The sequence below is a fragment of the Stegastes partitus genome, unplaced genomic scaffold (assembly GCF_000690725.1).
Source record: "Stegastes partitus isolate 25-593 unplaced genomic scaffold, Stegastes_partitus-1.0.2 Scaffold1797, whole genome shotgun sequence".
Classification (NCBI taxonomy): domain Eukaryota; kingdom Metazoa; phylum Chordata; class Actinopteri; family Pomacentridae; genus Stegastes; species Stegastes partitus.
The window spans coordinates 89,161-104,806 of NW_007579528.1; the positions used below are offsets into that span (position 1 = coordinate 89,161).

At 44.4% G+C, this 15,646-nt stretch overlaps 2 protein-coding genes across 3 annotated transcripts in view; one reads left to right on the forward strand and one right to left on the reverse strand.

Moving 5' to 3' along the window:
- Positions 1-6,705, forward strand: part of polr3e (polymerase (RNA) III (DNA directed) polypeptide E) — a 28,296-nt gene extending 21,591 nt beyond the window's left edge. For both annotated transcript variants that reach the window (XM_008302351.1, XM_008302350.1), the window contains 5 exons: positions 100-161; positions 234-694; positions 3,932-4,009; positions 5,119-5,241; positions 5,323-6,705. In XM_008302351.1, coding sequence (XP_008300573.1) covers positions 100-161; positions 234-694; positions 3,932-4,009; positions 5,119-5,241; positions 5,323-5,379 — 781 coding nt within the window. In that variant the 3' untranslated portion in view covers positions 5,380-6,705. The remainder of the gene's footprint in view (positions 1-99; positions 162-233; positions 695-3,931; positions 4,010-5,118; positions 5,242-5,322) is intronic.
- Positions 6,706-8,535: 1,830 nt separating this feature from the next.
- The window catches only part of LOC103372663 (cerebellar degeneration-related protein 2), a 9,972-nt gene continuing 2,861 nt past the window's right edge, over positions 8,536-15,646 (reverse strand). The window contains exons 3-6 of the mRNA XM_008302357.1: positions 15,166-15,314; positions 14,881-15,048; positions 12,004-12,223; positions 8,536-10,779 (exon numbers count right to left, since the gene is read on the reverse strand). Coding sequence (XP_008300579.1) covers positions 10,180-10,779; positions 12,004-12,223; positions 14,881-15,048; positions 15,166-15,314 — 1,137 coding nt within the window. The 3' untranslated portion in view covers positions 8,536-10,179. The remainder of the gene's footprint in view (positions 10,780-12,003; positions 12,224-14,880; positions 15,049-15,165; positions 15,315-15,646) is intronic.

The following is a 15,646-nucleotide window of genomic DNA, read 5'->3' on the forward strand; positions in this document are numbered from 1 at the left end:
TCAAACTGAAGAATGAATTCTCTCACCAGGTTTGTTGAAGCGCAATTAAGTGTTTCTGTTTTTGAGGAGAGCTTATTGTGTCTCGTCTTTTCCTTGAAGGTTGGAAAAGGTGTTTAATTTCTCTAAAGAAGACTTTGTGCCAAAGAATTCCCCTCAGCCTGGTGAGTTTCACTTCTTGCAGCCACTTGTATTCAGATTAAATCCCACGAGCTGACGTCTGTGTTGTTTTCCAGACCCCGTCCATGTCAGCGGGGAGCAGCGCCTGAAGATGGCTCAGGACCGAGCGCACGAAAACCAGCCGTCGCTGCAGAAGGACCTGGACGCCCGGCGCGCAGGAAGCAGCGTCCACATCAAGCAGGAGCCCGTCAGCGACAGGGAGGACGAGCCGATGGACACCTCCTCCTCCTGCATCCCCAACGGTTCAGTCAACGGCTACCCCAGCGCCATCTCTCCGGCGTTTGATCATGCTATGGGTAACGGAGGGAGTCCCGCCAACACGCCGTCCCAGGAGCTGCAGGACTTTGTGATAAAGACTTTCAGGAAGCATTTTGTGCTGACGCTGAACGAGCTAAAGAGGCTGTTTAACCTCCACCTGGCTTCCATGCCGGCGGGACGCAGCGTCTTCCACTCCATCTCGGACCACATGCTGCAGGACGCCATACTGCTCAACCAGTGCAAACAGATAATGGTGCCTGTGAGTATTGAGGGAGGGAAATGATCAGGATGTGCTGGATGTAAAACTCCTTTTCCTGAAGGATGCTGCTGTTTTGATTCCGTCTCTAACTCGGTGTGGATTGTTCGTGCTGTTTGAGTGAAATGCAAAACCTGTCACAAACCACCGGCGGTGTGAGATGACACTGCACGCTGCTGCATTGTTGTGGGTCAGTTGCTATAAATGTGAAATATGAACCAGGAAACTGAGCTTGAAGGCTTTTCTGGCACCAGAGCAGTGCACTGCAGTTTACGTTGCTCAGAGGCAGGAATTTACAGTTTCTCTTTCTCACGCTTAACAGAACGCTTGAAGGCATGAATGGTTGAGATTGTGTTCGAGTCGGGAGATTTCACACTTTCCTCCAATTCAGTGAAGAATGCGTTAAGAGCCGAAACAGCTAGAGATCTATTTTCAGCTGCAGGCGTTTAGCGAGACATCTGTGAAGCGACAGATGAAGTAGAACAAACTTTCTACAACAGGATGTGAACATGAGGACTAAAGCAACACCAGTGGTTTGCATCAGGTGTTTCACAGCAACAGGAAGAAGCAAACCGCCGAAGCCACAGTAAAACATGCACTGTTCAGCACACGCAGACGTAGAATGCAGTGAAGAGCAACAGAAAATGAATGAACAACAAACTGATTATTAATCAACCGTTGCAATACTGTCTATGTATCAATTATGCAGGGAATCAATGCTCTGATCGTAGGCTGAGAGCTGCGACTGAGGGTTATGTCCGCTGGCAATTAATCTGAATTTACTTGACTAATCAATTAGTTGTTTGGTTTATGGTGAAAAATGAGCTCAGTGTTCCTCAAAAGTCTTATTTTGTCCACAAGCCAAAGATGTTCAGTCACAGAGGAGGAAACAAACCAGAAAATATTCAAACCAAACAAGCTGGAATCACAAGATTTTGGCTTCTTTTTTCTTCGTAAATCACTCAAGCTGTTTCGATTAATTGATTAATTGCTCGTTAGAGATGGTATAGAACAATCTCTCTACAGGTAGTGACGGTTACCTGTTGTCGCAGTTCCTGTTGCTGGTTTAAATAGTGAAATCACAGACTGCACATTTCAAGCCGTGTTTCCAGAATGCATTTGTAAGTTTTTAATTACCGCATCAGAAAAAAAGTCACAGCAAAATTTAAAACGACTTAAATGTTTTTCCACTCACTCGAGGTGATCCTTGACTTTTTTGACGAAAGGTTAACGGACATAACAGAAGATGGAAACAATTTTCTGACCAGCGAACGTTTAAACCACGTGACTGATGAGCTGCTTTTTTATTTCCTCTGTCGTCTTTGTTTTTGAGCAGCATGAAAAACAACCAAAGCACTTTTTTTTTCCCTGGATAACCTAAAGGACCAAAGGTTCCTTCGAGTTTTTCACACTTTTTCTTCTCACTTTAAATACACACCTTAGAAACCCTGACGGAGTGTCTACGGTTTCATGCTGTATGTGTAGAACTGGGACACACTCCGATTTCATAATGTTGCACCTTAAACTTTGACCATCGCCGTCTCTAGTGCAAAATTAGCTGTCGGTGACTCAAACTTCTTTCCTGCGAGACGCTGCAATCTATATGATGTAACTGTGCAGAGGGTTGTGGGTCAGAAAGGCGTGCAGGCTTACATGCAGCAAACTCTGAGCAGATGTAGTCGGATAATCTGGTATTTTAGACACACTGCGTTTGACATGCTATGTGTTGGGACAAACTGAAGCTTTTTCTGGCGTCCTCTATAGTGTGGGAGTAACCAAACAGTTTCTGATGACACTTTGCATCCTAGTTTGTTTGCTTTTTTATTTCAAAAGTCTTCTTCACATTTGCTCGACAGCTTTGTGGGAACATGGTTTTAGTCGCTCTGCTTTTGTCTCGCCCAGCTTCAGGTGTTCAAACATGTCTCCCTGCGTCAGAAGGTGGTTTAACTTCACTTAGTGTGATTTGTTCAGACGGACTCAGACCTGAACTTGCAGGACTCTCCGGTCCTCTGACTCACCTGCACTTTGGGTGTTGAAGCTACTGTTCCTTTTGTCTCGGACTAAGAGCTGCTGCTTGTCTGGTTTTTTTGCTGAATAAAAGGGGGATTTCTCGCTGGCAGCTCGAACACGAGTATCGTTTTTCTCGTGCAGAATAACGACATTAACGGTCGTTTTGCCTGTTGCTTGTGAAGGTGCACTGAGGCAACGCAAACCCGGTTCTCGGGTTCCACTCCAGGAGCCACCTGACACCTCTGTGTGCTTGTGTTTGGGCTGCTGTCGCTGTTCGTAGCCTTCACGTAGACTCCTACAGCCCGTCATCAGTGCACCTCGTCTGTTTTCTCGGTGTGGTGTTTGCAGAGGCGTGGCCGCTCGCCGCCACATCCTCTGGTTGCATCAGGCGGCCCGGTCTCCTCCTGCCAGGGCCGGCGCTGTCCCGGCTTCGCTCTTATCCTCTCTGCATCTTTAGAGGATTGAGGGGGAGGGAATGGCTCGACACCGTCTTTGTTATGCAACAGATTATTAGCCTCGAAGCAAAGCTCATTACTGCTCACCCGGGGCTTAAGCCTGGAGGTTGTTCGCTAACGTAGACAGATCTGGAATCAGGCTGCTCGCCCTCAGTGCTATCCTAAATATTGTTGTTTGGGTGTCTGACAGTTCACAGATCGGCGCTGAGTCGGTGGGCTGTGTCTGGAGAGATAATCCAGGCTTGGGGGGGCTCATGATTGGACCGTCTGGACACTGCAGTGCTTCGTATGTTCCTGTTTTGACCTCAAATTAGCATCAGATCAAGTGTCTGAGAGAAGGAAAGGCTCGTTGACGTGGCTGTAATGTGTTGCACAAAATGGCATTTCCATCAAAGTTGTCATGACGTGCATCCTAAAAGCTGAACATAATGACTCAGCTCGCTTTCCTGTTCAGACTAGAAGAAGGTTTAAGGAGGAAAAGTGGCAAAACCTGTTAGTTGATCATCAGTTTGAGTCATTTATTGAAGGAATAAGTCTTCATTCTCTGATTGCAGCTTCTTAAATGTGATGTTTTTCTACTTTTTCTTCTCCTCTATGGACAAAACCATTGGTTGTGGTAGTCATTTTAAACTCTGGGAAACAATAATTAATATTTTCCACCATTTTCAGAAATGTATAGACCAACCAGCTGATCAGTAAAATAACAGACAGTGAAGATAGTCACCAGCTGCAGCCCTACTGTTTTTAAAACATGTTTGTTTCTGTCTCGCTTCAGTTTCCTGCTCAGACCACAGCAGCCCCCGATGAGCAGAAGGTGTTCGGTGTATGGGAGACCGGAGACGACTTCGACAAGGTAAACGCCCCGATGACGTGCCGAAGTCAGCAATCAGTGAATTTCACACGAATGTCAGAAACCAGGGTGGGAAATGACTGGTTGGTTGCATCAGTGCAGCGCAGCACAAAGAAGTAGGGCATGGGGGTTTTTTTCTTCTTCACACCGAAGGCAGCGATGAGTTGATGTTGGTTTTGAGTCCATCTCAGCTGCAGATATCTCCTCGAGACTTTCGTTGTTAAATTCCAAAACACAAAGAGGACTTTAAACACGTGTGTGGTTTAATAATCAACAGCAAAAGTTGTCCGAACAGCTCCTGGATTCTTGCCGAGAGTTGGATCACTACCGCGCTGACATCTGTATGATGTCTATGTATATGTCTGTGAAGATTCTCCATCATCCAGGTCACGGTTATTCTGGTAGTTTAATGGTAGCAACTGGACTTGCTTGAGTTCCTTGAAGACGTTTCATCCAAGAGGCTTCATCAGTTCTGACTGTCTAGTTGGGAGTTCCAGATACTTATATCCTTAAGGAGCCATTAACACCTGAGTTTCAGTTTCAATTGAGATCTTATGACTGAACTGTAAACAGGTGAGAGGTGATGCCTCAGACCTCCACCTCTGTTGAGGGATGCTCTTTCCAGTTGGACATAGATGGCTTCTTTCACTCCTCTCTAAAACCATCAGTCCTAAGATCTCTCCCCAGGAAGATGAAACCACATCCACACCTAGCCAAAATGGACCCTAACGAACCCCGTTGTGTCAGGGGAGCACTAACGACTCACATAACGAGGGGGAGGAGCAACAAACCCCCAATTGAAACCGAAACTCAGGTGTTAATGGCTCCTTAAGGATATAAGTATGTGGAACTCCCAACTAGTCAGTCAGAACTGATGAAGCCTCTTGGATGAAGGTGGAATGTCTTCAAGGAACTCAAACAAGTCCAGTTGCTACGATTGATTATGTATATATGTTTGTTAGAAAAAGTTCATTAAAAATTTCCTCAAATTTGCAAAAAAAGACAACATTTGCACTTGCCTGAGGCAGTTTTCGGATGGAAGCATCTTTTTCCAGAAGCTCTGACATTAATATTTAGTAAATATTCTTCTGTGTTTGTTTTCCTTCCCGCAGCAACGCCGGCTTCTTTACGAGGTGTTCACGAAGAACTACCGGGTCAGGAGGAACATAATTCAAGCCCGACTGGCGCAGGACTTCGGAGACGTGTCCAAAGCCGACGTGGACCGGCTGCTCACGGTGAGATCGATGCTGCACGTCCTGCGTTTAACCAGCTTCACGTGTTCTCCGCTGACCTAACCGGCCGTCCTTCTGTTTCAGGAGTGCTGCAGCAGCCACGCGGGGATGTGGTACCTCAAAGGGACGATACAGTCCTGACCCCCGAGTCCCTGCCCCCTGCGGTCACCGTCGGCCAATCAGATCCTCTCCCAGGTGTCCGGTGGGCGGGCAGTCGAGAGATGAGAGCCAATCGCTGCAGCTCGCTCAGCTGCGAGGACGAGCGATTGGAGGACAAGTAAAGTCGGGCGCCCGACGTGCTCGGAACAAGAAGCTTTTCTAAACCTTGACGTGAGCACTCGGACGCCGCCGGAGGACAGGAAGTCCACAAACTCTCCGAGTCTGAGGGGAAACATCGATATAAAAATAAAAAAATGAAGAGATAGCAAGATCTATATATACACACGGTTTATCAGTAGGATTGTTTTTGCATTGATGACGTCATGTTTGATTATTTTTGAATGAGACCTTTCTCGGATCAGATCTGTGTTTACTGTTGAAGGCAGCAGAGTGCTTTCTTTTCACTCCTGGTCGTGAACTTTGCCAGAGAAAACACATTTTACTTTGTCATATCAGCTACGACACTCTTTAAGGCCTTGTGAGTAAAAAAACAAAAAACTGATTTGTTTGTTTGCATCCATTAATTTTACACATTTTCTTCTGTTTAGGGAATATCAGCTGAGTGTTCTATTTATTTCGCCCTCGACACACAAGTGAACGTGTGAGCTTTAAGGATGTTCGATAAAACGCGTGAAGGAGAAAAACGCCAAATTCATAAACAAAAGGGAAGAAAGATGCAAAGATGTTGTTGAACTGAAACCTCTGGATGTTTTTGGCAACCCTGGACCTGGAATCTGCTGCTTTCCTCCTCGTGTTCTGTGTTATTCAGTCAAATATGTGCTGATTTATAAACTCTTGAGGGGAAAAGAAAAAAAAAAGGCGGATTTAAGCGGCTGAGGTTTATTTTTCTTGGTTGAATGTAGAGTTTCTAAGTTTTCCTTTTACGAGAGACGAGTGACTGAGTTTGATGAGAACCAATAAAGATGCATTTTGGAATAACATCCTGTCATATTTTGCTCATAAATCAGCCGGGATTTAATCGACACCAACGCTACGCCGTCATCTCTGGTGAGGGGGGGTAGGGGTGGGGGGATGCTGTTGCTATGGATACGCTGGTGTATCGCCATGTGCTGCTATCTTGAGCCTCCATCTAAAGTGCCTCCGCCTCACAAGGCTTTCAGGACAAACTCCCACCCGTTCACACGAGAAAACAGGAACGTTCGATTTTTCACAGGAATCCTCTCGGAGCTTCAGTCGTGAAAACGGCGTTCAGCTAAATTTCCTTCATCATCGGATAAGAATAATAGTTGTATTTTTTTTTTTCATTGGTTTGTTATTTTGCTCAATAAACACTGTGATGTCACCTTGTCCCAGGTGTTCTCTTCATTTATCAGCGCGAGTTAAACAGCAGCTCATTAAAAAATTTTGAGTGGATATTTATGGATTATTGGGCTGCACGGTGGCTCAGTGGTTAGCACCGTCGCCTCACAGCTAGAAGGTCGCCGGTCGCTTCCCGGTGAGGACACCCGGGATCTTTCTGCGTGGAGTCTCCATGTTCTCCCCGTGCAGCGTGGGTTCTCTCCGGGTTCTCCGGCTTCCTCGCACAGTCCAGAAACATGCTGAGGTTAATTGGTGATTCTAAATTGTCTGTAGGTGTGAATGTGAGTGTGCTTGGTTGTCTGTCTCTAAGTGTAGCCCTGTGATAGACTGGTTACCTGTCCAGGTGAACCTGTCTTCACCCTGAGTCAGCTGGGATAGACTCCAGCCCCCCATGACCCTAGTGAGGATTAAGGTGTAGAGATGATGGATGGATGGCCCTGATTTGATCATATTTTGGGGGTTTGTATCAGATACAGCCGTTTATCAGAGGAACTCTTTGCATGTGGTTCATGAGACCGGTTCATAGGAGAGGGATGAGCGGATCAAGTTTCTGCACACTGTCCACCCTGCAAAAATCCATCCATCCATCCATTATCTTCCGCTTATCCAGGGTTGGGTCGTGGGGGCAGTAGACAGAGCAGGTCATTCCAGACTTCCCTCCCCCCGGCGACGCTTTCCAGCTCTTCCCGAGGCGAGTTCTGGGTCTGCCCAGGGGTCTTCTCCCAGGTGGACGTGTTCGGAAAACCTCCAGAGGAAGCCTCCCTGGAGGCATCTGAATCAGATGTCCAAACCACCTTAACTGGTTCCTTTTGACGCAAAAATACACTTTTCAATCTGAGCCTTTAGGCTTCGGTGGATGTTTGATTCCTCCTTCGTAAATGCTGTTTAGTCTTCATGCCTCTGCTACAGGTTGTGATTTAAGACGGTTTCTTTTTGTCTCGTTTGTTCGATGAATGTATTCATGCAAAGTAGACAACGTGTGGGGAAACTTAAGATACAGAAATTTGAAAATGGAAACCCTCACTGTGAGGGATCGAGTGTTTTTTTTTCTTCTTGAATTTCTGTTCAAAAAGCATTACAAATACTATTACTTGTGTTCTTACCTTGTGATGAACCTTTGTGGGTGTCGGGGACGTGGGCGGTTTATTCTGGCAGAAACTTTTAAGATGGTGCCAGAATGAAAATGTCAAATTTTGCATTTTAAAACAAAATAAACAAATCAAATGTGCGAAAAAAAAAGATCAGTTCGCAGGAAAAACCCAGTCTGGAGTATAAATGTTGTAAATATGTGTGATAACTAAAGAAACTTTCACTGAACTTAAACCCTGAATTTAGATTTTCACAGCTGAAAATCGGTTTAATTCTCATGCACTGGTTTTTATTCATTAGCTTGTCTAATTATAAACTCTCTTCTATAAAACCCTGTTAAAGATTACAACCTAAAAACACATTTACTGATAATATTTTGACCCTAAATGTTCTTTATTTCACTTTATTCCCATTAATGAGCGACTCCCTCTATTTACACATCCCATAATTTGTCACTGTTTATATAATTTAGGATTCTTTGCTGGTATTATTTTCCCCCTGCGGAGGCTCACTGATGTTGCATCTCTAATTTTAATTGTTAATGATTCCTCAGGTTTATTTTTAGACTCGTTTCCAGCAGGGCGTCCAAGCTGTCGTTAAATTCTCAAAGGACGTCAGCGATTTATGACGATATTTGTGAAGATTAACTGTAGCGCCGCAATAAATAAGGATTAATCACATTTTACGGCGGACCAGCTCTCTAATAAAAAAGGACAGAAAGCTGCTGCGTCGGCTTGCTTCATGTTTTATGGCTCAGAGCAGCGACAGCAACCACCAGATCCAGTCATGAAACAGGTAGAAACACACACATACTGCAGATTATCAGAACATCGACTACATACAGCGGAGATATAAAGTGTCAGAAGAGCGTTGATAAGTTTCTAAAGTGCATCTCAACGTGATTTTACAGACAATGTGCACAGTCTTTAAGCTGGACGAGGACTCACAAACATCAGGCGGCGAAAAGCTTCGAGCTATCGGTTATTATTTTGGTAAACGTCCCTTTACTACGACGTTCACTCAGCAGTCTAACCTACAGTACAGTAATCAAGTAGAATAATCATTTCATAGAGAGAGAGATGTGTCACAATTACAAAAAAGAAAAATCCTATTTGAGCACCTTGACTCGATAAAAACTCCTCCACCGACATAACGTTGCATACTGGTCAACCGTGGGCCGGTTGCTCTTATAGGCGCAGGCAAACTATCACCAAGAAATAAATTAGAAAGTCTTTACATAAACAAACAGCAGATACAGTGATTAAATTCTATTTTACAGGTCCATCATTCCCTGATGCTGTTTTCTGTTTAGGAGTAATTACAGGAAACTGGAGATTTGAGTAAGTAGGTGTTGAACAGGAAGTTTCAAATATGTAGTCAAGAGCCAAAAAAAAAAAAATCACCTGAATTATCAACTTCATGGCGACTTTCACTCAACTGCTTTATTGCTTTGGTTCCATCTCGCTGCTCTCAAAGCATTTAAACACCAACAACACGTTGGGCAACAAGCGGCACAATTAGTGAGCATTTAGCTGCTCAGAAAGTGGAGGAGACCAAAAACAGAGCTAAAAGAGGGACAGTACTGGTTTGTCACATGGACATAAACTCCAAATTAATGCTTCTCAATATGTTCATGTGTAAACAGCTTCAGTTAAAATTTGCCAAAATGTGAGTGTTTGTGTCGTTTGTGACATTTTTTTTTTAAGCACAAAGTTCCAGCTTTTTAGCTTCTATGACAATAAACTGCACATTTGAGTTTCGATTCATTGTCGGCTGTTTGTTTTTTTAAACACTTATTAAAAACTGTGGCGGATTATTCAATACATGAAAAATAATCAGTTGCAGCCCTGAAGAATTTCCAGTGAAAGAAGGAAATTTACTCTGAGTACAGTTCGTTTGCAGTAGTTGTTCATCTGCTGCATATTGACTAAAAGCTCGACTTTAGCTGAATGCTGCCTCCATATTTCCTACAATTAGAACCAAACCGCATCTTTACCTCAAACTTTTTTTTGCAAATTAACATCGATTTCTCTTCTCGGAAACTATAGGACCCGTAAAATAAAACGCCGCCAGCTCACGAGAAGAAGTCCGATTGTTCCTCAGAAGTGCTTCCTGTCTGCGAGCAGAGTGAGGTAGAGGATTGTACAGTAGAGGCGGCGATGGCGGCGGCGGCGGGAGGAGGCACTGGTGTTTCTGTGCAAAATGAGCCACGTCTGAGCTGGTTGGTGTGAAGCCCTCTTGTTCCTGCATCACTCTCCCCTCTGGGTGGCGGTCACCATTTCTGGGCGAATCAAAGTATTTCCACAGAGTCACTATATAACTGGAAGACGATAATTAATCTCTCAGCTGGTCTTTTCTTCTCTTGTTTTTTTTCTAATGCGAAACAGGCAGCGCTCCATCAGCTGAGGGCCTCCCCCTGTTCTCATTCAGGTCTTCTTTGGTTTTCTGAATGCGGTAGAAGATTTCCCTAAAGAGTTCCTTGTACTCCGGCTGGTGAAAGTCGTCCTCAAAGTCCTCCAGGTCCGTGAGAGCGGGACAAGAGGCGGCTAGCGACGCCGTCTGCACCGACTTGTGGCTCTGGCCGTCCTGCTCCTCGTCCTGCAGGCCCAGGTGGCAGCGTCGCAGCAGCTCGTCGTACTTCACCTGCAAGGCACTGTACTGGGCGTCGACCTCGTTCAGCAGCGAGATCCCGCGATACTTCACCACCTCGGCCCGCCGCACGCACGAGCACTCGTGGTCGTAGATCCTGCCGGGGGAGTCGGGCGTCTGGACGGCCTTCATGAGCCGCTCGCTGCCCCAGCGCTTCAGGACGGCGGGGCTCTTGGGCGCCTCGCCGTCGTGCTCCTCGTCCGGGTTCAGGAACATGGAGTGCGGCAGCAGGCAGACGTCCGGCCTGCTGGATCTGGTGGACGTCTCCAGTTTCCAGAGTTGACGGAGCTCCTCGGCTTCACGCTCCAGCTCAGACACTCGGGCCTGAAGAAGAGAGAACGTTTAGAGTTTCACTGGACAGAAGAAATCATGGTGTTTGTTAGTTGACTAGTTAGCAAATTATAGTGCCGACATCGCTTGACTTGTGCTCTGCTACATGTGCTGCAGAGAGTTTTTGTGGAGTTGGAGCCGCTCTGCTGGACAAACTGCGTGATTACACCATTACCCCAAGCATCTATCTATCTTGCCACATACAAAACTGATCGATGTGAAACAGGCAAAAACTGGTCGTGCTCTGCTACAGGATTATGAAAAGAAAATATTGATTTAAAGATAATGTCAGATCAAGTCAGAGAGACGAAGCTGAACTCCCAGAACAACAATGACATGTTTCTGACGAGACGAGCCACCGCTACTGTTGTCCTACTTTATCTTAAAAGGAAATGAAAGCAAGACTTGTTTGAAGATGTCGTTTATTTTTAGATCACAGTCTTATGCGTGACTTTATCAAATCTGCTGCCTGCTGTGCAATTTCCGACTCGATAACTTCTGAAGGCTTTTGGAAACCGACGATTTCAATCATTTCTCCTCTTTAGGGGAACATTTAAATCTTCTACAGGCAGCTCTCATGATGACTGAATGACATCCAGAGGTATTAAAATAAAACCCAGGCTACAAGAAAACTGAAATATTTCTTGCAAACACAAAAATTTAGCAAAACTTTATGAAATTTACACCTTAAGTCTTTAAAACAGTGAATTAGTGTGCTTACATTTGCTAATTAGCACTTCATTTAAAGCTGGTGGGAGCGTTAGTTTTACTGATATTTCGATAAATATCTAAAACATTATTGGGAAATTTGACCAGAGGTTGCCATCATTCAATAACTGATGAGATAAAACACAAATGCTGACAAAGTTGGGCTTTAAGGAACACTGACAAAGTGATCAGGACTCATCCTCTGGGGACCACGAGTAGCTGGAAAATTTCCCTCCTCCAGTAGTTGAGACGTTTCAGTCTAGTGCTGAACAGCCACTAGTCCATCTGACATGGCTAAAACCTAATTCACATAAGCCCATCTTGCACTTTAAGCCACACCCCTTTTTTGCCTTTTGCCCAATAGGAAAATAGCTGCTCTGACATCACTGACTCCACCCACTTCTTCTACTTCATTATAAAAATGTTAAATGACCCTTTAATCTGACAGCATCAATATGCATTTTCAAGAACCTCGAAAACAAAATTCAAACGTCGTGGTTAGCTGCCCACCTGGCATCCCTCCATCGCCGCCAGCTGCTGCTCCAGCGCCGCGTTTTCTCCTGCGAGCAGCTCCGCCTCTCGCTCCGCCTCCTGCCTGCGAGCGCGCTCAGTGGCAAACTGGGTCTGCAGAGAGCGAAGCGACTGTCGCAGCGACGCCTGCTCCTCCTCGTGCCACGACGCTGCAGAGGACTCGAGGTCGTCCGACGGTTCTTCGTCGTCGTAGTCGTACCTGCACAGACAGACGGTCACATGACTACAAGCTGAAAAATTCTTCAGTATAATAAAAGATGATAAACTTAATTTTTACATCAACGTACCCAACCACATCTATAATAAACCATTTGCAGAACCCAGATTGCATAAGAAACGTAAAAAAATCTGCTTCTCTCTGTGCGACTGGGAAGCCATTTTTGATTTAGCTGCAGTCACATGACCAACATCCTGGGACTTTTCGGCTGAACTGCAGGCAGTGTTTCCACATAATTAAAATTAAAGTTGTAAAATATCTCCAGTATGTGCAGCCTCTATTTTTTTTTTCCAGCATTGGTCGCTCCAGAAGCTGGTAAAGAGACCTTGAAAAGAGTTCGTATTATCAGCTATTCCCACCAAATCACGCAGGCTGATAAGTTGCATCCAAGCTTCTAGAGCTAAAAGCTAAAGCTAACATATTATAGCTTGTTTACAAAAACAAAGTGTAAACAAACTACGTAAGCACATCTAAGCTGAAATATAGATGGTGCGTCATCTGCAAAGGCTGAATTTTCACCTAATTTAGTATTTTGCATGCTAATATTGGCTAATTAGCACTAAACACAATTATCGTCAGACGTTTGGCAGATATTCGGTCGTAAACATGCAGGCTGATAATTTGTCTTTTCTCTTATCTGTGACGTGTCTGTTTCCTGATGAGGCAACACAAAGTTAAGGAGCTAAAGGTCACGAGTCTGATTCAGATGAGGATGTTTGAATCGACAGAGACGTCCTTTTGTTATAGACTGTGTAGAAACAGCGCCGGGGTTTAAGCAGACTTTTGTTTATCATGTTTGTTTGTTTACGTAATCCTTACTTAACTGTATCTGCTCGTCTTAAGGTAAAGCTGGACTTCACTGTGAGCCAAAAACAGGCCCGACGATTCCAAGAAAAGCACACCGAGCGAGGAATCAAGAACTTATCAGCAGAACCGAGGTGATTAGATTAGAATCAATGCGCTCCAGGCAGATATTGAGACACGTTTGTACACTGAAGCTCAGACTTCGACCTTTTTCCTTCCAACCTCATAAACCTTCCTGCACCTCTGTGTTCACTTCAGACCCCGTCGTGTCTTTATCAGTGCGATTTCCGTGCATGTGACCTGGATGCTCGGAGGGAGTCGTGCTGACGGGATTACAGACCACAGAGACTGAAGCGAGGCCGTGAATGAAGCCGTCACGGTGCAGCGAAGCAGGAAGCGAGCGCAGCGTGAAACCTGCAGACTGCGGTGAGCTGGACGTGGACGTCTGCCAGCAGGAGCAGGATTAGCACAGATACAGCAGAGAGATAACGCCGCCAGGATTTGCTGCTTCCCTTCTTGAAGCTTACAAAAAGCTTCTGGATCAGTGACAAAGCAATTAAGACTTTTTTTTTTTTTTTAACCAGGCTGAGCAATCAGTTCAAACCAAAACTTCTCAAAGTGTTTAATTAAATTTCTGACCCTTGCGGTCGGAGTAAGCTCAGTAATTTCCCGCCACAATCACCAGAATATATTAAATATGATCAGTTATGTTGATGAGCTCGTTAACCGAAGGTCCATTAATTAGCAGATGGGAAGCAGTGAAGATAGTTTTTGGCTTCAAGTAATTAGTTTCTGTCATTAATATGCAGAATCACACGTTTGACCGTGAAGTAGCATTTAGATGAGTTTATTTTTTATGAATCATTTAATCTGTATATTATCAAAAATTGTGAAAAATGTGGCTTCTATAAAGGAAAATCTAAACATTTCATGAAATAAAATTATTTCCTGAGAAGACTGATAAAACTAACACACAACAGCCAGCAACTGGTTAGCTTAGCTTAGCTTAGCTTAGCATGTAGACTAATTGTAAAAAAATTGCTTATTTGCGCCACTAAAACTCTCAATTTCTTTGTAAAGATTAAACTAGAGCGATATAATGTGTTGTAGCTGGATTTAGAGTCTGGCTAGCCAGTTCCAGTCTTCATGCTAAGCTAAGCTAAACTGAGCTAAGCTATGGTTAGCTTATAATCTCCTGGCTGACGTTATTTTAGAAAACAGCTAAGAGAGAGATATTATCGGTGTTTTCAGACAGTGTGTGTATCGCAAAGTGTCAAATTATTCCTTTAAATTGCTGGTGACCTTAAATTAATGGTGAAAAAGTGAATATTTACCCGACAACCTTCACACTTAAGCGGCTAAAACATCACATTTTTGTCATTTTTACTGAATGAATGTCGTAAACAGTGCAGTCATTTGTAATAAACCTGTACTTTACCAGACCTTAGTGCTTTTTACACTTTCAGGATCTCTTTCTGTTTTCTTTACTTAGAATATTTACCGAGAATGTGCTCTAATAGATTTTGAATTTAATCTCAAATGTGAGTCCAGTGTGTAAAAAAACAACTATTGTAGGCTTTTTAAAAATTCCAGCTGCATCACTTAATCAGTGACTGTTCAAAGTAACTGAGTGTTTAATATTTAATCTGTTTAAAACACAAATTATCTGTTTTTTTGTTGTTGGATGGAACCAAAAATTAGTTCTTGAGGATGCACAACAGATAAAAGCATCAAATCCTGACCTCTAACTACATAAAACCAGCAGATATTTGGTCTTTTTGCATCACAGATCATCATTTCAGACCCGATGCTTCATAAACTCTTTACGTCCTCACCTGAGCGTGTTGTGCAGCTCGTGCAGACAGGACACGCTCTGAGTGCTGCGAGGACACTTCTCTCTGCTCGGAGGCCTCTGAGGCTGACAAGGACTCAGCTTCAGGTCCTCCACCTGGTGCTGCAGCTCCTCCACCTGCGTCTGCAGCAGCTCCACCGTTTCCGTCAGCCTGCACGGAAAAACAAAAGCCCTTTATTGTTAATAACCAGGGATGAATTGACCCCAAACAACCCGACAGTTAGTGATAAAAACCAGGAGATGTGTTGAACCACGCTGGCTGTCTTACCCGTGGATCTTCTGCTGGGCCGTCCTGTTGTCCAGAACCAGCTTGTGGTTGCTCTGCTCCAGCTCTCGGGCCGAGACGTCGAGCTGCTCGTACACTTTGGCATGCTGGTCGTTGACCTGCCGGAGGAGATCCACCTGCTTCGTCAGGTACTGAGAACGAGAGACAAGAGCAGGATCAGTGATGGTGAAGACTTCAGGAGGAACAGCTGGTTGATACTTCTGATACCTGCACTCTGGAAACCGTACCAAAGTGCTGATATAGATTATTAGTAATCAAGACGACCAATAACCGACACCTGGAACAGCTACACATGTGCACTGAAAATTAAAAATCAGGTGAGTAACACAACCTCTAACACAATCATTTTTATTTATTAATGTTTTATATACATTTAATTAAAGGGGAACTTTTCTACATTTATCCTCCAGTGTCTACCAGCTGTGGGAAGATGTTGCTGAAAACTACAGATCATAGAGGAGGC